At 35.9% G+C, this 24,136-nt stretch overlaps 2 protein-coding genes across 2 annotated transcripts; both read right to left on the reverse strand.

Moving 5' to 3' along the window:
* Positions 1-560: 560 nt before the first annotated feature.
* On the reverse strand, positions 561-13,299 carry LOC101250239 (uncharacterized). The gene is made up of 3 exons (XM_004245185.5): positions 12,863-13,299; positions 1,561-1,804; positions 561-1,298 (listed from the first exon to the last, which is right to left on the reverse strand). Exons 1-3 carry the CDS (start codon positions 13,139-13,141, stop codon positions 913-915), a joined length of 909 nt encoding a protein of 302 aa, XP_004245233.1. The 5' UTR covers positions 13,142-13,299; the 3' UTR covers positions 561-912.
* A 1,775-nt stretch (positions 13,300-15,074) lies between these two features.
* On the reverse strand, positions 15,075-23,785 carry LOC101250531 (syntaxin-32). Its single transcript, XM_004245186.4, has 5 exons — positions 23,084-23,785; positions 19,978-20,222; positions 19,600-19,772; positions 16,614-16,814; positions 15,075-15,534 (listed from the first exon to the last, which is right to left on the reverse strand). Exons 1-5 carry the CDS (start codon positions 23,328-23,330, stop codon positions 15,375-15,377), a joined length of 1,026 nt encoding a protein of 341 aa, XP_004245234.1. The 5' UTR covers positions 23,331-23,785; the 3' UTR covers positions 15,075-15,374.
* Between the last annotated feature and the right edge of the window lie 351 nt (positions 23,786-24,136).

Below are 24,136 nucleotides of genomic sequence, written 5' to 3' on the forward strand. Positions count from 1 at the left end.
GTTGTATCAAATCGATAACAATTTTGGGTACAGTCAACGATAAGTCATATGGATTTACTTAATTTCGTTGTATACAATCATAATAGATGGTATACATTCACTCACTAGAGTATATTCGCAATGAAGATGCAAACAAAAAATGAAAGGACTTCTTCAAGATAACATACAATTTACATCGATCATCACCTACGATCCATCGAGACAACCAAATCATCAAAAATAAAGCTAAGTCAATTTACAAGAAGCGGAGAGTGGGACCGAGGCTAGCGGTTGTGGTGGCAAAAGAAGAGGGAAAGGAGGCAAAGATGGTAGAGGAACAATTTGTGTGCACATCTAAACTAATTCAGTGGGCTATTTTGCTTAAACTCTCCAAAAATATTAATAAACATTGTCGAATTCTCCAAAGATTTTTTTTTTTGGAGAACCTAACATAAATGCCGCGTAGCAAGTGAAGAGACCACGTACCTTAGGTTACATAAGGAATAAGCATATTCACCTCATAGAAACCATCACACATAAGAAAATGAACTAACAGGCGAGATCATGCCTCACATCAGCAATAAAAAAACAATTCTACTTGTATTTCATTCACCAAACCTTAAAAGTTCAATAGGCACTAGCATCAATGTGCTACTTTTACACATAAACTTGACTCTCTAGATCTCCAAATACCATTCACATACAGCAAAATTGTCCAGCCAGACACATTATTTTTTTGTAAAACTTTTCTCATTTCTCTTTACCTTTTAATCTAAGCTCCAAGAACTAGTCCATAGTTTTTTTTTCTGTGTGCCCTAAAGACCATAACTTAGAGCCCAAATCTTTTTCTACATCAGCAAAACAACGATTTGGTGTACCAAACTGTTTGGAACTCGGACCATTGATGCTAATCATTCCAAGCTGGTGTAGAATTTACCGCATTGGCTGCTGGTTGTAATGGCTCTTCTCTTTCTTCTTTGCTGCAGCAAGCCTGGCACTCCTTGCAGCAGCCTCTGTTGCGGCAGCTCTTGCAGCACCATCTGTCTCTTTACCGGATTTCTTTTTCTTTGCCGATGCCACCCTTTTCAGCCTCTCCTTCATATCCACCGTAGATGCATCTTCTACTTGCTCAGCTCCTCCAGTTTCCTCTGGTAGAACAGTTGCACCTACGCTGTTTGGCTGATTATCTGATTCCTTCACCTCCTTGGATGCTTTATCCTTCTTTTTCTTCTTCTTGGCACTTTTAGGCTCAGTAGCCCCACCATTTTTCTTTTCCACATCTTCTGCTGGCTGACCCTCTTTCTTCTCATTGGCAACATCTGTAATTATAGAGAAACATTAAGGAAAAATCCACCTTCAGATACCCAAAGAATGAAACTAGCCATCTTAACCACATGATGACCAACAAGTGCTAACAAAAGAAAAGAAAGTAGACATGTTTAAAGACTCTATAAAATGCAAAGGAATTTGATATCAATCCTTAGGAGGTAGGACGTCAATTTCATCACCCAACTTTGATCACTATTTGCCGAGGGGATAGAAGGATAACGCTGTTATCAGTAAATGAGAACGAAGAATTACCAGGTAAGTCGTCTGGACCTTTCTCCTTTGGTTCAACCCCAAAATCAGCTAAAAGTGAGTCCAATTCAGCAAGCTCCTTCTTCCTTCTCTCTTTCTTTGATAGCTGTCTCTCAGCTTCTTTAGGAGCTGGTGACGCTTCTATCTTTGGGCCTACTGGATCAGCATGTTCTGGAACCTCAGATTCGTGGTCATTGTCCTCCACATCTTCATCTTCATCAAGAAGGCCATCTTCGCTTTCAGTGTCCTGCAAGTCCAATTACAACACTTCAGTATATGCACAATACAAACCCAAAAAAAGGTACAATTTTTTATGGCTACCAAATACAGATTGTGTTATTTCTCCTTCATTTTCTTCTTTTCGAACTTTATATCTCCTCATAAAAGAAGATTTATCCTTCCAATTTGAAGAACAAATAGAAGCAGAAACAGACATGAGAGTGATTCAACAACATCATACCCAGTAATATTCCACAGTGGGGTCTGGGAAGGTTGGAATGTACGCAGACTTTACCTCTATGTTGTTTCCAAAAGTCCGTGGGCACAAGTGCAACAAATCAAAGTATTCGCGAAAAAAGGAAATCCCAGAATGAAGAGCGACATGTCAAATAACAAGAAAAGCAGTACAGAGCATCAAAGGAAAAGAAACAATAACAGCAACAAATAAGATAGTAAAAGAAATTACATGCATAAGGCTAATACTACGACAGACACAATGCTCCCAGGCTCCCACGAAGCCTAAACCCACCAGAAAGCAAGTCATAGTTCAACTACCTATTAACCTTCTATCCTAATTTGTTACCTCCACACCCTCCTATCTAAGATAATGTCCACAATAAGTTGAAGTTGCATTCGACTTACCACTACCTCTCTTCATACTCAATATATCCCCAACCTCCCACACCTCCTTATTGGATAATCTTCACATGTCCAAACCATCTATCTCGTTTCCCACATCTTGTCTACCACATAAATCACTCCCACTCTATCCAAAATATTATCATTCTTAATGTTATATCTTTTAGCACAACTACATATCCATCTCAACATCCTCGTGTCCGCAGTCTGCATCTTCTGAACATGTGAGTTGTTGACTGGCTAACATTCAACTCCATAAAAACAAAGTTGGTCTAATCGTCACTTTGTAGAACTTAACCTCCTTAAGGTTTAGTGTTCACATGACTCGGGGACGAGCCTCCATTTCATCCATCCCGCACCAATATGATGAGTGGCATCATCATCATCTCCCAATTTCCTTGGATTAAAGACCCAAAGATACGTGAAACTTGCTTTCTTGGGGATGGCTATGAATCAAACCTCACTTCCACATCTACCTCACCAAATGCATCACTAATCTTACACTACAAGTATTTTGTTTTGGTCCTACTCAACCTAAACCCTATGAACTCCATGGTTTGTCTCCAAACTTCTAGTGTAGCATCTTATCAATCAGTACTACATCATCCGCAAATAACACACATATAGCACATCATTTCATCATCACCCAGGCAAATTAAATTGGTCAAGTATTGATTCCTAATGCAACCCCATCTTGACCGACAAGTATTTCGCGTCTCCTCCCACTACTCTTACTTGGGTCTTGGCTCCATCATACATGTCTTTCCTCATCCAAATGTAAGCTTCTAGCATACCTCTAGCATGAACCATCCCCATAGGACCTCTCTTGTGACTGTCGTGAGCCTACTTTGCAAAAACCATATGTAGGTCTTTCCTCCCCTTCCTTTACTTCTCCACCGGTCTCTCCTCACAAGATGGATAGCTCTATAGTAGAACAGGTATAAAGAATATGGAATAAACTATTAAGTTGTGAAACTCCTAGCGTCCAAAAACGAAAGGGAAAGACTAGCCACAGTTGCATCCACATGCCCCAATTTTCAAATTTCAACCGGAGAATACTTTTAGAACCAAAAATCACACAAGGAAGTTGTCCTAAAAGACCAACATTGTCCCGTAATATGGTTTTAAGTATCACAACACAATGGAAACAGTCATCCTATATGTCGTATAACTATTGGAACTTGGAAGTCACGCTTAACAATTATCGTTTCACTTACATTAGTCTAGCCTTCACCAAGAGTTCTCTTAGCTTGGTTAGAAACTTGTATGTTAGAGACTAATATAAATCGCAGATGTTTTGATGGTAGAAAAAAATCTACAACAAAATAACCATGAAGACCATGGATTCAATTTCAATTTCAAGTAATTTAAAAAAATAAAATAAAATTGGGTCAGTGATAAAAGAAGTAGTTGTGAGATAAAATTTAATTATTGAATTTTAAATTATAAATATGCAGTTGAAACAACTGCTCCATGTACGATGAAGTCCTTTTGAATCATGCTAGCTATTGTTGATTTCATTCCATCATTATCAGGCAAATTAAAATAAAATTTTATTTGTTAAATAATTTTATATATATTGGGATCTGATAAATCTTTTATATCTCTTAAAGATATAATCAATTAAAAAATATCCATACACACACGATGGAGTCCTAGGTCCCAAAGTGGAGGTCATTCCTTCTTTATAGAGTAGCTTAAAGGGCATTTAAATGTGTCAGATAACTGAAACTCTGTTCCAGCAATGATGGAATTATTGTGGCCTCGACAAGAAGAAAGGCAAAGCACTTAATCTCAATGACAGCGGTAATCCTGCTAGAGCTGCTGCTGATTTAAGTGTGCTCACTGTGTCTCTACACCAGGACAATGGTCATGCAGATGACATGGTAATGAAATTCATTTTTATCTTAATTAATTTCTCTAGAAGATTTCTTAAGTCAGTGTGCACTACTGACTTTTACAATTTCTCTAAGCAAATACAGTACTCAGTGTTAAGCCTTTTGTAGTTTATTTGAAGCGAAATGTGTACATAGTTATGATGAATTGAGAGAAACAATAGACTTAAAAATTGATTATGCACTAACCTCAATGCCATGATGAGTAAGAGTGGAGCAATATATATTAGCACTGAAATGGAAAGCTGGAATGGCGGCTAATCAAGGTATATCACAAGTACATGGATGCAAGGATAAGAGATTGAACAAAGATTGTTGTCTGTTTGACAGGTTATGCGGCTCAATCTTTTAATGTTTGGTTCCTTCTGTTACATACAGGACAGAAAATTTTACACACAAAGAAGTCCTTTGCATATGTTCTGAGAAAAGGACGACTCTTGCAAGAAAATGAAATAAGGAACTAGCTAAAATACTCCTCAATAAGCTTAGTACGGTCGTTACGGATAATCTCATGACTCATAATCACTTTTGAATTTATAAGATCATGTTGTACTATTACTATGATGTTATGACACATCACACAAGTAAGCTATAACCTGTTATTGTCCATTTGTTTAATTGAATGTTAGTATATAAGATTGTGGAACATAATGAGTCCTCTCATATCTGAAAAAACAGTTTCTAGTCTTGTCATAATCAAACTTCCGTTTATTGTGATTACGCGTAGTCTTAGTTTTAAGGCCGACAGAGTTTTAAAATCAAATTGTTTTGCATAAGGTAGTTTTTATATTGAAGGAATGGTCTTTAGCAATGTGGTCAAGTAATACAACAGGAATGGTCTAATGGCTTCACCAAAAGTTTATCTTCTTTAGCATTAATTGTTAGAAAATACACCCCTTACAATTTTGGCATAATTTACGGAAGCACTATAGTATTTTCTTGCATATTAGTTATTTTTAAGACCAGAACACATAGATATATCTAATGGGGTATATAAGATGGAAGTTGAAATCATTGAATCACTTATGAATGAATATTTCTGTTGAATACTTCCATTTAGCAGTGGTTACCTACTTAGTACTCTACGAGTCTACATTAAAGAGCCATTATTTAAAGCCAAAATATTTGTGTACATAGTGATGATAAATTTAGAGAAAAAGTTAAGACTTCAAAATTAGTTATGTACTCTCAATGTCGGGATGGGCAAGAGCCAAGAGCAATATCTATCAACATCGAAACTGGATTGGTGGCAATTCATGTAGATCAAACAATGTGGACGTAAGAATAAAAGCTAGAAGAGATTATTGTGGGCTTGGTTATGGCTCAATGAATATGAGAAATGGACAATTTGAGTTTTTTTTTTTGAGAAGAAGATAATGGACAATTTGAGTTATTTCATTCTTAGAAAAGGAAGAAGGCACCATAATATATGTACAATAGTTTATAAAGGACAAAAGATAGAAATAATAAAATACTCTCAGGCACGGCTATCAAGGCAAGTCAACTTACAACCTAAAGTCTATTTTACTATCTGTGGCCTACTCCGGCAACTTATGACCGAAACTTTTTCAATTGGGGAAAACTATATTCTACAATTCAAGATTCAAATTTTACGAAACCATTAGGTGTAAATACAGTGCGGAGAAACCTAGTATGAATGGATCAAGCGAAGTTGGAAATTAATGAGGGTGAAGGTAAGCATTGAAGTCTTGAAGTGGTTAGTTTTGGTATCTATTGAAGCATTAAAGTAGGAAAAATAGTTCGGAAATGGAAATTAAAGGACCACTTCTCAGAATTTGGTTGCACTCATAACCACAACGAGAATGGTAGATATGTCAGCTTTATTTCCATTGAGATCTGAAATGGAAATTAGATACAAAAATGGAAATTAAATACAATGCACCAGGAGAACAAAAAACACAGAATAACAGTGACAGACAACTTGGAACCTCTTTCAATGAAGCCTTCAACAACAACAGATGAACGACGGAGAGGACGAAGAAGGCGCAGATACAAGTTGTAGGTGATTGATATAAATCCTGGGTGGAAGCTGGGCATTGAAGAAGGATCTGCTCAATAGATCTATTGTTGGAAAATTTAAGAATCCATTACAGGAGATTCCAATCTTGAATGATCTAAGGAGATGGGCACGCAATACCTAGAAGTCAGCCACAGGTATTGCTGTTTTCGCTATGAACGATGGACAGTTCTTGTTCAAACTTCCTTCAAGATTTTCGGCAGAACGCGTCATGTTGACGGTGTGGATCTAGAAGAAGATAAAGCTTAATATCGACTGGTGAAAGCCAACTAAAAAAGTGTTGGCCAGCAGAAGTAAGGAGAAGAGAGACTGGGTTTGGATAAGACTTCTAGGGCTACCTTTGAGCATGTGATACCAATAATTTTTAAGCAGCTTGGAGATCAGTGTGGAGAATTTAATGAGACAGAAGAGCAGATATCTCTCAAAAATAACATATACTAGGTTCATATAGAGGTGAAGGGCGACAGAAAGATGGTACCAAAGTCGATAGAGGTGACCAGTGAAGGTTTTTTGCATAATATTCCAACCTGGTGTGAAGCTCTGCTGCCGATGAAAATAGAGGGGGGAAGTGAAGATACAGGTTATAATTCAGAAGTTAATGAAGGGAGATCCCTTTTTAAAGAAGGATCTAACAGTCCTCAAATCAAACCGCGTGAATGTGGGCACAATGAGGAGTTTCCAAATTGGAAGTCACGTGAGCAGAATTCAAAATGGAAAGGGCGACTATGTGTTGTAGTGGGCCAAGTCCTAAAAGGGGGTTATTTGGGCCTTAGAACCTTAGAAGCAAAAGAGACGACAAAAAGTTATTCTAATTCTAAAGCCCAGGAGATGAACATAGTAAACATCGAGATAATTGCAAATTCATCAACCCAGTACACAGAATAAGCTTTGAGAAATTGGGAACTCAGGATAAGGAAGAACAACAATTTTTTCAGTTTGAACAAAGCAAGGAGCGCTTGGTGGTAGTAGAGTCAACAGTTGTCGAGAGGGGGGAACTGCAGATATACAATTGAAGCTGCAAGGAGAGAACACCAACATTATAGCAGAAGATGCAACTCCATTGAAGATTCAATTACCAGAACAAAATGCTTAAACACTTAGCACACCTAGTTGGAGTCAACTAGACATCATCATGTTGATACCGACTTTGGAGTTGATTTCAAAGGGTAGGAGGAGAAGCCAAAAGGCAAAAGAACTTCTCATGAAGATAGAAAATAACAAGCAAAAAATAAAAAACTAAAAGGGAAGACGGTGTTAAATGAACTGAAAGGTTTAGAGCTGGATACTAACTATATGAGTTATGGTACTAGAATTGGGCAGGAATAAAAGAATAATGAAGTTATACAGTCACAAGGCAGCTGAATTGTGCTAGGAGAAAGGGAATGATCACAGATATATTACATACCTAGAAAGCTGATGAGGTTTTCTTCCAGGAGATGAAGGTGGAGGGGGAAATCACAGATATAGGAAGAAAAGTATGGAGAAATAAGTGAGTCAACTATGTTCAGTTGGAGGCAAGCGGGACTAGAGGAGGTATAGTCATTATGTGGGACAAAAGAATACAGGAAGAGTGCTCAGCAGTGTGGAAATGTATTCAGTGATTTAGAGTTTTCTGGGAAGTGTCATGATTTCAATTGGCACCTTACATGGGTTTATTCCCCAAATAGTAGAAAGGAGAGTAACGAGGCTTTCCTGGAGATTGACGCAGCTAGAGGCTAGTTTCATGACCTTGTGATTGTGTACTCTGTGAAGGCTTCCAACACCGACAGACATGATCCAGAAAAGAAAAATTGCAACAGAATTTAGTAAAGTAATGATTAACTTGTCTGATTTTATTAAGGATATGGAGCCAGAGGATTAGCATTATAAGGGGGAGTAGTTTACTTTGAAGAAAGGTGACAGACACACAACAGCTAGACTAAATAGATTCTTATTTTCAGAAGAAAGGGGTATGGACTTCAGGAACATCAAACAGAATATCCTACACAGTGACTTCTGACCAATCACCTATAATGTTACAATATGGAGAATTGGATAGTTCGAAGTCATACTTCAAGTTTGAAATTGGTGGTTGGACACAGAGGTTTCAATGAAAAAGTGGAAGTGTGGAGGGACTCTTTCAACTTTAGTGGAAAGGCAGACTACATTCTGGTGGTGAAACTAAGAGCTCTAAAAGGGAATAGAAGGAGTGGAGTAAGACTTCTCAAAGTAACTTGGGTATTCAGAAGCACAATGTTTTGAGACAGCTAACTCAACTAGAGGAGATTCAGGAACACAGAGCACTAGAGGAAGAAGAGATAGCTTCCATACTAGCACTTAATATGGAACTTGGAGACATAGCTAAAAGGGAAGAGACTATATGGAGAAAGAAATCCATGACAGTATGGTTAAAGCAAGGGAATAGAAACACTAGGTTTTTCATAGAACTGCAAATATTCACAAAAGAATTAACACTATTGACAAGCTAAAAGTTAGAAGGAAAAACTTGACTAAACCAGAAGAGGTGCAAGAGGAGATTGTTGCCTACTATGAGAAGGATGTCTACTATGAGAAGTTTTACTCTATAAGGGAGAAGATAGACCACAGGTAGATATGAGGAATTGCCCCATGATAGGAGAAGATGAAAACAATTTGATGATGGCACCATTTGGACAACAAGAGATCCTCGAGAATATAAAAGTATGTGCAGGTGACAAAACACCAGGGCCAGATGGGTTATCCCTGGCATCCTTTAGTCATTGATAGGGACTTATCAGTCTAGAGTCAGTTGCAACGGTGCAAAACTTACACGACGCAGGAATTCTTTGAAAGAGCCTAAACGCCACCTTTGTGGCTCTAATTCCTAAGAAGATGGGAGCTATGGGGTTCAAGCCTTCAGACCTAGAATATGATAGGAGGGGTTTACAAGCTCATTGCCAAGCTACTGGCAGAAAAATTGAAAAAAGTCATACACTGATTAGTGGACAAATTGCAGACGACATTTATCAAAGGCAGATAAATCATGGATGCACTGCTGATAGAAAATGAGTGTGTGGCTGGAGTCCAGGTAAAGAAGTTAATAGCCTGGTATTGTTCGTAAGCTAGACAAACAGAAGGCATATGATCACCTGAATTGAAATTATTCGATTCTCATGAACAGACGATGGGATTTGGAGCTACATGGATCAATTGGGTAAAATATTGCATTAGTACAGTTAAATTCTCTTATAATTAATTAACAGAACCCCTAGTGGTTTCTTTTCCTGCCAGAGGAGCTTGAGACAGGGTGACCCTCCATCCTGTTTTATCTTTATCCTAGCAATAAAAGGAATGACCAACATTATTCAAACAAAACTAAGGAAAAAAGGTTGGGTCAGAGGATTACACGTGGGCAACAGGGCAGCAAACGATGTGGAGATAACTCATCTGTAAAATGTAGATTATACTTTAGTTTTTTGTGAAGTGAGAGAACACATGTTGATCATGAGGATAGTATTCATCATATTTGAAGCAATTTCTGGGCTACACATCAATTAGGGAAGAGCTTGATATATCCCATCAATTATGTGCAGTGGAAGTGGAGAACTCGCAACAATTTTGGGCGGCAAAGTGGGTGAACTTCCAACAATATCTTTAGGCCTGCTTTTGGATGCCAAAAGTGAATCTAAAAGGAGTTGGAATGGAGTGGTAAAAAAGCATGAGAAAAAGTTAACAAATTGGAAAAGCCAACATCTTTCCTTGGGAAAATATTACTTTGGTTAATAGTGTTTTACATGCATTACCTTCTAGCATGATGTCTGTTTTACCAGACTCAGATATTGTACTAAAAAAGGATAGAGGCATTACGAAGGAATTCTTCTGGCAGGAAATGAAGATAAGAAGAAGTTTCATTTTGGCTAAATGGGAGGAGCTAACAAGAAGCAAAAAAGGAGGTGTGGGTATTAGAGATATGTTAATGCAGAACAAAAGCTTAATGATGAAATGACTAAGGAAGTTTGTAACAATTGACAATATGCCATGGGAGGAGATTATTAATGAAATAGATGAAATCAAGGGTAAATGGATAATGATGGTGGTGGTTACCCCCTATGACTGTAGCATTTGGAGATCCATCAGGAACCTTTGGCCACTAGTTTTAACTAGAACCAACTTCAAAGTGGGAAATGACATGGAAGTGTCCTTCTAGGAGGACAAATGGACTAGACAGGAACCTCTAAAATAACTCTATCCAGACATCCATACCTTATGCCTTGAACACCAGGCTGTTGTGGCTAACATGTGCTCAAGACATAGGTGGAATCTGCCGACGGCATCTGAATGATTGGAAAATGGAGAAGATAGCAGCTTCCAACAACACAGCTGCCCATTTGAGTAATTTAACAGGAGCAGATGGCACAATAGTTTGGAAGTAAGACCAAGGGAATCTTTATTCTGCATCCATAGATCTAATGCTTCAAACAATCCGGGGAAGAGATGGCCATGAAAAATGATGCGGAAGGTAAAGATACCATATAAGGTGAAATGTTTTTTCTGAGTTGTTGTCTAAGGAACACATAGGAAGAGATGATAGGAAAAAAAAAAGAGGTCTACAGCTTTGTTCTGGATGCTATTTATGTGGGGAACAAGCAGAGTCAACCATCTCTTTTACATTGCATGTGGACAGAGTACAGACCAGCTTTGGAGGACCTTCACCAGCTTAAGAATGACCAGATGGGTAAAGCCAATGAATGTAGAAGGTATCTAGGATACTGGAACAGTGTGGACAATGCAATAGAAAAGAAAGAGATGGAAGATCGTCCGAGAATGTATATGGTGGACGCAGTGGAAAGAAAGAAAGCAGAGATGTTCAGAGGACAGTAGAACAATTTACTGAAGTTCAAGATAAATTGTTTAGCTCTTTATTACTTTGGTGTGAGCAGGAAGTGTTAGCACAAACAGACGACATTCATCATGTTTTAGATTATTTGTAACAAAAAGTACCATGAAAAGTTACCGTTTAAAAAATAAAGTGGGGGGACCAAAAATTGCCCATCTCTCTATAGCGACAATAAAGCAATCTCATTTTCCGCCATATTCTCACTAATTAATGGGAACCCTCAAATCTTAGTTTCTTAAATCATAAAAGGATAGAACTTTGAAATTTACAGAGATATATCACAACATCAATGTTGGCTGACTTCGAATTACAACACAATAAAAATATATGGCAGGCAAAAAAAAATTTGAATACATCAGTGGTAACTTAGTAAGAGGGTGGCTAAAGTAGAATGCTAATGTTCTAGGGATTATCACTTTCAGAGGCTTAAAATCTAAAAATTACTTGAATCAACTTAATATCACTTAATTGGCAAAGTGATGATTATTTTTTGATTGATTCCTCCAAATCATATATGCCCATCATGTTTCTGAGATGATCTTTTATGGATAGAATGAATTCGAAAAGGAAGCCAACTGAAAATATTTTGAGTAATTTGACATACATTCCTCCAGGTTTGCCTTTGTCAAAATAAATTAGTTCAAGAGAAAGATCATTTTTTTAAGCTTGAATTAAGAGTTTGAAATACACATTACTCTCCAATATTAACCGATTAAAAAGATAAAACTTTTGACAAAAGCCAAGTTGCAGAAATATTACATATCTAATGATGGCTACTTCCAAAAGAATCGTGTGTACCATAAAAATAATTAGGATCCATTTAGATTTGGTTCAGTTTTTTGGAATGATTATACTTATTTTCTGCTTTTGTAAATATGGATTTTCAGTACTACCTAAGTACTATGTGAAATACAATGTTACAGTTTCAAAAAAATATATATTTACGATTTCGTACTAACGACAAAAAGAGATGGGTTGACGAATTTAATGATGACATAAATAAATGACAAATGAAGTTAGAAACATAGTCAACGAATTATTATTACTTTTCAATTTTGATTTGAGAAATTAGCGGAAAACTAGTTAATGAAAATATATTTTCTCTACATGGAATCATTGTTTCTTTTTCAGGTATTTTACCACACAATAAATGGTAATGATATTTGATTTCTTTCAAAAGTTATTCAATGATTATGTGATTCTTTTCCTTATTTTGATGAAGTTTCTTTTGTCGTATATATTGCACCGAAAACCATAATAATAACTGTGGTGTCCAAGTCAGCTTTCACGCAACTCGACTAATTCCACTGGATATTTGCCACCTCCCACCAACAACAGACTCCCAGCAACAACAGAATGGAAGAATCAGCTAGGTTTTGAACACTAACTTGGAAAACAAACTACTTCCTAATGGAATTCTTCAAGTCCTAAAACAGAAGGCCCCAACCAATTCAAGGTTGAAACACAGTAGAGCGATTAACACTGTCTTTGTTTGTTTAGTTAGCTAACCACTTCTCAGATGGATCGTTTGTTCAATTCTTCAAGGGAATAAAACTTTGATCATAAAAAAGGTGCAAAAATACAATCTACCACACATAAAAAGCAGAAATTTTTCATATCCAAAGAACATAACATATAAAGCAGACAAAAGTGCAATACCTCAACAGGTTCAGATTTTTTTTCAGATTCATTGGAACCCACAAAAGACTGAAGCGGAGCAGTGGTAGCATAGTAGTCATCATCATCTTCATCATCAACATCTGCCCAAGATTTCACCGTCAACGGCGCCGGAGCCCACAAAACTTCCGGCTCCTGTTCCTTCTTCGACGACCCTTTGCTCTTCTCCTTATCAGATTTCTTCTTCTTCCTCAAAGTATCAAGCGCCGCAAACACATTGGAATTCTTCACCATCACCGACCCTTCTTTACTCCCCATCATCTCAACCAAGTAAACCAAATATTTCTTCTTCAATTTAGGGTTTGGAGAAGTTGTTGGATCAGCAGATAACAGAGAGTGAGAAAGAAGAATGGAGGTTTTATATATATATATATAAATATATTTTATAATTTTATCAAAGAGACGCCAATTTTATGTATAATTATGCAATTATGGAACCTATTTTATTAATTACAAAAAATAAAATAAAAATATGTAGTATACCGATTCAGAATTTAAACTAGTTCATTATCAAAAATTTATAACTATTTAGTAGATTCGTTAAAAATATATATATATAAAAAATGAATGCAAAAAATGTGACTCTAATGTGTTATATTTTTTAATGTTTATTTGGCTTTAGAAATGAACGTAAAGCTCAACTCATGACATCCTTTAAGAATAAGATATATTTTCTTGAATTATACATGTGTAAAAAAAACTTTATTTAATAAATATAGATAATTAAGTTCGAATAAAAAATATCAAATAAATTATAATTAAATTTAAAATTCATATTTATAAAGTCCACCTATTTATTTCTATGTTATCATACAAAAAGATCATTTGCACTTCCTAATTGACTAATGATGTCTTATATGTGATGGTGTAAGATAGGTGGTACCAAACTTCAATATTTAAATTAGAAATATCATTACTATGTTATAATGTTGTTAAAATCATCACATATTATACAAAGAGTGTAATTTTCAGAATAAACAATTACAAAATATTTTTTCTAAGGAACTCCATTTTTTCAAACTTCAAATTTAAAAGTTTTTTTACAATGTCATCATTTAGATTCTAAAACTTTTTTTTATGGAGAGCACAACTCATTGAAATGTGTTTCTCATGAAAAAGAAAAACATGTCAATTTAGTGTATTATGATGAATTAAAAATTGAATTGGACCATTTAAAAAACAAATTAAAATTATGAGAACCTTTCTAAATAGGACAACATTATAAGAATCAAAATAAGTGAACTATTTAGTGATTTGTTTTATAATTTACAAATTTTATAGATTTGGGTTATCATATAAAAACTTGAGTTTAATACTATTCTGCCGGTTATTTTTTTAATATTCTTTTATGCAGTTATTTACAAATTTTATAGATTTGGGTTATCATATAAAGATTTTCCTAACTTTTCAAGTTTCTAAGCAGGCAGGTCTTTGTGTTACCACTCTACTATAGCCTCCAAATTCAGTTAATTGAAATAGACAAATTCTAATAATGGCAAGAAGAGTCGTTTACAATGAGATATCAGTTATGATTTTTAAGAAATAAAACTACAATGAAGGCATGGTAAATTTTGTGTAGAAACTACATTTATTGATTGATTTCTGAAATTAAGGCCCCAAATTAACAACGATTAGGTCAATATTTGCATAAAAAACGACCAGTTAAAAGTCAGTGTATATGATAATTCCAACATCTTATTAACCTTTAACAATAATGAAGATTTCCATATAGAAGAGGATGATTGATATCGATGATTATCGAATTTGGCTACAAAAATATACTCTGAATTTCAAGTGAGGGGAGAAAATTCTAACTTTTCAATATTGAACAAAGAAACAGTGTTAACTACCTCTATTTTTTCTACATTTATATATGACGACGATATTTCACATTACTTGAGAGAAACAATAGGCTTAAGATACAAGAAAGGAAGAGGTAAGTGTACGCTGTCTCCAACTAATTTAAGGCTGTGTTTATGAATTATTTCGAGAAAATATTTTCATAAACATATGACACTTTTGGCAAGCCTTTTTTAAAAATTTAGAATGCAGTCAAGCTGACCCTCCAATGAATTGTATAAATATGGTATTTAACTACACAGAATCAATGTTAACCAAACAGAGCATAAAATAATACAAGCTTTTAACACCTGGTAATAACTATACAAAATTCAAATAATTACCAAGCAGAGTATAAAATAATACAGGTATTTATACCAGGATAATTTTTCCCTTGTTCTGGTAACCAAACGTTACAGCTTTCAAGTTTCAACTTACTAGTGGGGTCCCAGCAAGCTTACAGGGTTGTATAATAACTACAATAAGCGACATCTGATGGAAGACAAGGGTAAAAAGATGCCTCAAAATGTTGTTGGTACCAAATTCGAACTTTTGAAACATTACAGTAGCGTTACCAGGGGTCGGAGCAGCTTATCTAAAATACACGATTATTTGTCTTTCTACATCACACTTTGTCGAATGTCACCATTGTTCACTATGCCACGAAAAATAGGAAAATCATAAGGAAGAAAATCAACACAAAGAATATCTTAATCATTAGCCACCGATTTGACGAGATGCTATTGAGGTACTTGAGCAGAGCCCCTTGTGCCCCTTCCACATTTGTTAGTGTGTCGTCCATGTTCTCATCAATCCTGTGACAGAAACCAAGACATTACTTTCCTATTAAAGAATTTGTTACCATCCCCACCCCACTGTATCTTGGTCAGAAGTCGTAACTAAGGACTATATTGTGAGTATCAATTTAATATCAACAATCAGGTAGTACAAGGTTTTACACACTATAGAATGACAGCAGGAGAAGCAACAATCTTTTTAAGTGGACTGCACTCAAGATTCTAAATACAGATAACTCAAAATATAAGAACCTTCCATCAACTTTCAGATTTTTCTCTAATCAATTTGGGGTAAAGCAGTAAATCTTACTTGCTGATTGCACAAACATCATATTTGAAGAACATTTACAACATCCAACGCAAATTTGACTTCAAATATTATTAATAATGTACAAAAGATTTACTTGTAAATGAAAAGAAGTGTGCCAAGGCAAAGAATTACACTACATGTCACAATAGAAAGAGGTGTTAAAATAAAATAAGATGGTGGGGTTCACTGAGAGTACACACAGCACATTTTATGTTAACCACAAGTACATGTGCATGTCATGTTAATGACCCTTGAGGAACTTCAAAAGTTCAATGTAACATAGAACTTACCAATTATTATTTTTAAGAACTCAGAAGAATTAGCCCGTTTCTTCCAACATAAATATAAAATAATATAAAAGACACTAGGTCTTCTAATCCCTATAACTAGGGGACAGTGGATGCATGATCTGATCCCATATTGGCAAATTAATGTTTCTCAGTCCAGAAGTTCATGCTAAGGTTAAAATCAACTTTTACCATGCAAAATAGGATATTAACAAGAGAAGACATCATAGTATTGATCAGATTGACCATCCAAAACTAATGATTAGTTGATAGAAATTAACAAACAAACTATTCATCACTTGGCATCCCATCTCATATACTTAACTTTACCACTAGGAGACAACAATGGTGTCAACTGGTTGTACAAAGATAACTACGAAAATACAATGCACTGAGATCTCCTAAATCCTTCTATTATCATCACCATTATTATTATTATTATCATCATCATCTCCTACATCTGTTTATTTTCTGAGAACAAAAACAATTGTTATACAAACCTGATTGCAACCTCCCCTTGCTGAGAAACCAAAGTAGCAAGCTGATTAAAAATGCTGCCCAGCTCATGGATAGTAGACTCGACATTTTGTAGAGCTTCGGCTCTACTCTGCATGTAGCTGTCTTGCAATGGAACTATCTGCTGCTGCTGCTGTTGTTGTTGATCCTGCAACAATGGCTGTGTGTCTCCATCACCTTGCTTCCTACAAGAGGGGAAAAACTTATTCATACTTAAAAATAACCCAAAGCAAGCGCGAAAAACAGATTTAAAAAAGGGTCTGGTTTACCTTAGTTATATTTCTAGATAATCATTACAGTTTCGACAGCAAAAAGTACCAAAAGATGTTATTTTTGTACATCATATTTTGCTGCAGATATTTTACTTATACTGATTGGTTGCTAGCATATGAGAGTTCTTCCAAACATTACTAACAATATTTAACTTATTAAAAAAGTGAATGACCATTATCCACTGAGTTTAGAAGGCTGTGATTGGTCCAAAGGGCGGATCACGGATGGATTTCTCAGTTATCAAAAAAAAAGTGCATGAACATGTGACTTACAGCACCTAAATCTAATCTAAATCAAGATCGGGTCAGACAAGACATATGAATCCGCATTGTCCATTTAGACTAAACTCATTCCAATATTCTATAAATTTAGGCTTCCTAACCCTAAAAATACACTACTAAAAGAAGTGGATACTTTTGGTGGGACAATAATGGAGCCTGATAGACTTAGATGGAGACACAGTTCAGAAGGAAGTTTCACTGTAGATAAGGAATACAAGAGGGAGAACAGCATTATGCAGGAGGAAGAGCTAAAGATATGGAGAAATGTATGGAAGAAGATAGCCCCTATAAAAGTGAAACGTTTCACATGGCTAGTGGTAAGAAAGGCATGTCTTACTCATCAAGTGTTATGTTACAAAAGAGGAGAGAGTTGTGGTGACTAGATGTTTTTTGTGCAATGAGACTAGGGAGACAAACAATCACTTGTTCCTACACTGTAAATTCACTGCCCAATTGTGGAACATGTTTTTCAGTCTCACAAAGACAGTGTGGACAATGCAGGAACATACAGCCAATCTTGAGTTGTTGGATGAAAAGAGGGGGAAGTAAAAGTCAGAAAAATGGTGGAGGATTATACCTCTTGCATATGGTGGTCAGTCTGGAGGGAGAGAATTGGAAGGTGTTTTTAAGACAAAATCAGACCAGTTCATGATATGAAATGGAACTGCCTGGAGACTTTAATTTTTTGGTGTAAACATAATTGTATAGAGGAAATAGAGGAGTTAGTAGAATTTCTAGGAGCTTTGTAAAGCTAGAGTCTACTTGTTTCATAACTTGTTTCTGATGGTGGCCGGGACATTCCCAATGCTGAAGAATACAACAGTACTAATTCTCAAAAAATACACTACACTCTCAACTTGCCCACAAACCCCCAAACAAAATAAGAAAAACTCTTGGTAAACGTTGGACTAATATGACTGGGCCAACAAGATTTAGCCTTAAGCTTAACTAGTTGAGGATCTTTTTCTTCTATTATACTCTAGTTTTTGCTAAGTCTGCATGGATTCAAGAGATTGTAGATCTCTCAAAATAACTTCCTTTCTACGATTTTAGGTCTAACTTGTTTTGTAACATCTTCAACACCACCAAAACTAGCTTTTGTAGGCTCCCTAGGCCCTTTGACTAAGCAGTGACCAGAATAGAACAAGGCAATAAAAACCTCCACCAGTAACATGCATCTACTTCAATTGCCTACAATAAGATACCTCCAGTGATGATAACTCATATCTACCCTCCCATGTCCCTCAGCTACTTCGTTTGGACCTTATAGGGCACCATCTGTCGTGGTGGGGGCCATCTTTATTGACCATAGCACAAACACCACCACACTGCCTCTATTTTACTTAACTTACACTACATTGCTATGTGTACTCTGTAGACTTAATAACCATCACTGAGTATTGTCATTCCAGTATTCATATATAATACTTTCTGATCAATTTGTGCCATTTGACAAAAATTGTGACTAAAACCCTATAGTTATTAAAATAATACAAATTTGGCTAGAATTAAAAGAGGGAGAGATATATTAAGATGAGATCAAATAGATAACCAACAAATATAGCAAGTGAAAAGAATGCACAAAGTTCCAACGCAGGCAGTTAGAGTAACTAGGTAATTAAGTCAAAAGAGTGTAAACAATACAATTTTTAGTATTTACTGATAGAAGATAAATAATGAAATGATAAATGGAGGCTTATGGGAGGAAAAAGACAAGGCAAGAATAGTGAGTGTTAAAGGGAAGGGGCATGGGGAAGTGTGGGTAAGGGGTAGGAGTGTGCCATTTAAATTTCTCATGATTTTTAAAGCAAAAGATCACGTGAAACCAAACATCCAGGAGATTAGCCCCCAAATCATTTTAACAGATAGAGATCAAAACTTCCGACCACTAGAACCGTTACCAAACAACATTCATCCAAACAAGGTGTGTTTTTAATTCAATTTCACCAATTCAAGAATATAAGTTTCATTGAAGAAGGGGGCTGAGAAAAATTTGTATTTAGCTCAGATTAGACAAATAGGATAAAATAAAGGTACTTAGTACTATCGTAGACCATGTTTGGAGAAGCTATTATACGGACTGTCCAGTAGTTAACTCAGGGAGACAGGTTAGGCGATAGACTTTAAAGGTTATTCCCACAAGAGGAAGAGTTATAACAAATGAATCATTTGTAATTTCTTTTTGGCATCAACATGGGTATATCAGTAATCATGTCAAGATTACCAAAAGCAAAGGTTGGAAAGAAGAACAAACTCCTAAAGTTTCATCTATTCTTTTGAATTAGTTAAAATCATTGTAATAAAAATATAGAAAGCAAGACATTCCCATAATTACAAAAGAAACTCATGGCTACTAATATATTCAGTGATAGCAGGCCTGTAAGGCATGAACTGCTAAGACCGTGCATTTCCTCACCTTGGAAATAACTGAGAAGAAGAAGGTGAATCATTAGCCCAAGGAGGAGGGCTGGCTGATGTACTAGCAGTATTCCTTGAAGCTAGTGGACGTTGGCGCATAAATGGATTTGAAGCTTCTTTGCTAGTCGATGAAGAAAACATCTGTCTTCTGTTCTCATGAACCTTCATATTCTGGTAACAGAAATCCAAGAAAATTTAAATAAACAAGATGAAGTGTACTTTTTCTATGTTAACGACCAAAAAGTTGGCGGGATACAACATGGAGCCACGAAAAATAGTAAATAGAAGCCTTTGCTAAATTGAGACTCACAAAGATCTATTTGAGTAAGAAAACAGGCTAACAAAGAAGATATAACCAGCATCTGGCTAGTCTCACCTCTGTCCGCATGGTGAGTACTTCTTTGAACTCCTTTGTGGCAGTCATCAGCCTGTTCTTCAAGTCATCTACAACAGTCGTCGAGTGACTAGTGGTATCACTATTACCACTTTCATTACGAGCATTAGAGTGAAGCTGGAGATCTACTACAGCAGAGTTAAGTGCTGTAATATCTTGCTTGATGACTGCAGTCAACTCTTGGATTTCCGTAGTCGGATCATCAAAAACGGAAGTCCTTTTTGCCACTGGAATGAACATAAACCACTATTAGATAAAGATCACAAACCTTGACCCTGATTATAATCACAACATAAATAAGTGTCAAAGAGCCAAGGTGCCTGGTATAAACCAATAATATGTTTAAAAAATAAAAGAAGTGTGAACATCTAGCATCTACACTTTGCATCTTCTCTTTTACAGTTTGAGAAGAAACCAAAGCATAAAGATCAAGTTAGTAGGCACATGAAATCTAGGGAAGGACAGCAGTATTAAAGATAAACTTGAACAAGAAAATCCATCATGGTCTTTCTAGGACTTGAGAAGAAGGTTAAATTCTATCCTAAGTTGCGGGGACATTTCACTTACGATTCCGCACCTGTGTCAGATTCCAAAATACATTACTTTTGGAGAAGCCAACACACACCCATTGACCTTTTTGAAGGGTCCAAGCAACATAAGATTTAGCAACTCATTCCCCAAATCTCCTTAGCATCCAAAAGAAAGATCAGTGCCCAAGTTTGCACCTATATTTCCTTTTACATGAATTTGTAACACCGTGGTTAAATCATTATACACAACCAACTGAGCTTCCCCACGAAACCCATGATGAGAAAACATAAAGGGAGGTCATAACTAGGGCATGTAAGGGAACTTCGAAATCTAGTAACCCAAAATTGATGACTTTTTCACTTCAATAGGCAAAAGGTATGTCCTAAAGCATAGATTTTCCAAATAAAACTAGGCGTGAATGTTGTTTCTGAATAAGAGGGATTTCACCAAATAATGAAAACATATTGAAATGGCTGAAAAGAAAACCCAAGGAGTAAAAGAAAGATAGTAAAGAGAGAACCATTAAGGTAAAGTTAACCCCAGAAACAGAAGAAAAAAGATTAGCTTCAAAGCACCATAGAATAAAGTATTCCATTCTTTACAGAATACAATTTAATAGGATTTGGATAAGAAAAATAAAAGGTCATAGTAGAAGAAACAACAAACTGCACAATCCGGAAAGTAACAGAACTGAACTTGGAAGAGAACTTTTCCTCTGTGAAAGCTCTTTGCTGCTTTTTCCACAACTCTAATGCTTAGCAATCAACAAAAATGGAAGATTCCAAGTGGATCACTGTCATTTAACAGCTTATTACTTTACACATGTTGTTTTGATAATACTGGTGGCGTCGGGACAACTTAGAAAGCTTATGTGCACCTCGATTACTCCACGCCCCACGGGTTCTGCTACCTTCAACCATCATACGGATCATTGTACCAGATAACCTATCTACCAAAACTAACCAGACAAGAAGTAAATTAGCTAGACTGTGACTGATATAGGTCCTCTGAAATGGCAAAATAATTTACCAGGCATATACATGGGTTACTGCAATGTAAAAAGAACTTTGAACAGAGACCAGAAAAATTTGATCCGAACTCCAATAGTTCAGCTAAAGTTCATTGTTGATCCAAATTTTGCAGAAAAATGAGAAGAAACCTCAATTTTAGCAGAAGAATTCTGATCAGAGAAATCAGACCCAAACTTCAATGAAGAAACTCCGAACTGAGAACTTCAAGAACCTTCAAACCCTGGGACTGAAGCTATAAGAATGAATCATTTTCAAGAAAATCACCCCACAAGAATATCCCACCAAGTGAGTGTTTCAGAATCTCTTCTCTAAAGAACATCAAGCACTCTGTAATGGAGAAGACTTATATGTGCTACAACTAAAAGCCATCAAGTTCATTGGATGCACATTATGACACTATACAGTCAAAGGCTAAAGCCCAGCTCACGTCAGCTAAATTAAGCTTATATTATAATGAAACCTTTTCAAAGAAAACCACCCCACTTAGAATATCCCGCCAAGTGAGTGTTTAAGAATCTCTTTTCTAAAGAGCATCAAGCGCTCTGTAATGGAGAAGTATTTATATGTTCTACAACTAAAAGCCATCAACCTTATCAAAAAAAAACTAAAAGTCATCAAGTTCATTGGATGCACATTATGACACTAACACACAAAGGCTAAAAGCTCAGCTCACATCAGCTAAATTAAGCTTAGCAACAAAATTGTAAATTTCCTTCAAATCACAATTCAAAACGTGAGAAACTTTCAAGAGTGACAAATGCAACCACAACCTCCTTAATTATACATTTCTCAGCAGTGTGGTTTAGTGACTTCATATTTCCTCCCAATAGTGGGATGACTCACATGATTGCTAGAATGAAAAAGTCACTAAGCACGGTATTCCTACTTGTATAGATGATTGAGAGGCTGTTATAGAGAATCGTGTTTTGACGTAGGTTCTCTACTTCTGATATACCTCTTGTAATCTGGAACTTTTCCTCCCGCTATTAATAATACTATTTAACTTGTCAAAAAAATCTCAATGTCCCAACTACGGTGTTGAAGTACCACATGTGAAATCTCTAATCTATGGAATGATCCCAAATACAAGTAATTTCAGGTTTATTAAAATACAATTTGACACATTCAGAATTTAAGCATAATTACTATACTAACTACAATGAAAAATATAAAATGTTCAAGAAATTGTAAGGTTATCCAAAGAGTTGTATAATGGGACAAACGGAGTACAAAATACTCCCCCATTCCAAATTGTTTGTTACTATTTAAGATAGCCAAGAACTTAATGGGACATAGAACAATTAGAAACTCCAAAACTATGTCTCAACATGAAGCTAGTTGGAGTGGGCTAATGATATATTTGGCTAGTTTTAGTTTGGTTGCCGACATACAGCTACCCTTCCTCTTTTTACCCGGGCTTGGTGCCCGCTATATGAACAATCTCACAAACAAATAGGATACAGAATGGACTCTTAATACAATATAAAGTATCTGATAGACTAAGAAATGTCCTGATATTGGCTTACACTTTGCTAGCTTTGCAAGCTTCTGAGAAGTTTGATGTATTCCAAAACCAATTTTGGAGGCTCGCCGATTGAACTCCGATTGCATAGCAATAGTGGTCCTCTGTTCCTCCGATCTAGAACCACTGCTGGTGCTGGTGCTAATCGACCCATTCTGAACCGACGAAAATGACTTCTTTAACCTCTCCGCTATACTCTGAAACTCCTGAGTCCGATCCCGTAATGACGCACTTGCTACTTTCACAGGCATTTTCAATAATAATCTCCGCAAATTATAATTTTCAATACACTAACAAATCGATCCGATATCAAGTCGATCTATGCTCCACGATTATCATAAACATAGAGAATTTCACATCCGCATTCAAAAAACCGATTGGATCTGAAGAACCCTAGAACTGCGAGATCCAGAAATCTTCTCCGACGAAGGTGAGAATGATGAAAACCCTAGATCTTGCGTAGAGAGATTAAGTAATTGTTCGATCTGTAGGGGATTGAAGGATTTGCAGATCAGATGAGGAACGTTGAGGGGAGGAAGGAGCCCATTTGATCCGAAAAACGATTCAGAAGCTGACGGTGCTGTGAACCCAAATTGTTTAATCCAATACCACGTGATGTAAAAAGACTCGAAATGACTACTTTGGATTTTTAATTTTTTTTTCTCACGTATTCGAAATCGCTTATGAAGAAAAGATTAGTCTCATTAATTGCACCACATTCTGATTATTTATGTTAAAAATGAAGAAAATATAAAAAATTATTTATGCATAAAAATTCGCCACAAACATTCAATTGTATATAAATTGTTCATTTTTTCATAAATTCATTTATACATTATAATTTATGTAATAAGATCTATATATGTATAATTATAAGTTATAGGACGAAAATATATATTTTGTATTTATATATACATTTTTCTCTTGTTTTATACAACACAAACGTATTTTATACATTTTATACCGAACTATATAAAACGGCTAATTGTATACCAAAATCTAATTGAATACCGAATCACATTGCAAAAAAAGGGAATGTAATTTGCTGCGAATTACT

The sequence above is a fragment of the Solanum lycopersicum genome, chromosome 8 (assembly GCF_036512215.1).
Source record: "Solanum lycopersicum chromosome 8, SLM_r2.1".
Lineage (NCBI taxonomy): Eukaryota > Viridiplantae > Streptophyta > Magnoliopsida > Solanales > Solanaceae > Solanum > Solanum lycopersicum.

Coding starts and splice junctions, on each gene's coding strand:
- LOC101250531 (XM_004245186.4), bottom strand. CDS start 23,330: ATGCCTGTGAAAGTAGCAAGTGCGTCATTACGGGATCGGACTCAGGAG. Junction 19,773..19,977: donor TACTCACCATGCGGACAGAG/GTGAGACTAGCC, acceptor TTCTGTTACCAG/AATATGAAGGTTCATGAGAA. Junction 15,535..16,613: donor CAAGGGGAGGTTGCAATCAG/GTTTGTATAACA, acceptor TTTCTGTCACAG/GATTGATGAGAACATGGACG.
- LOC101250239 (XM_004245185.5), bottom strand. CDS start 13,141: ATGATGGGGAGTAAAGAAGGGTCGGTGATGGTGAAGAATTCCAATGTG. Junction 1,805..12,862: donor AAAAATCTGAACCTGTTGAG/GTATTGCACTTT, acceptor TTGGACTTGCAG/GACACTGAAAGCGAAGATGG. Junction 1,299..1,560: donor AGGTCCAGACGACTTACCTG/GTAATTCTTCGT, acceptor CTATAATTACAG/ATGTTGCCAATGAGAAGAAA.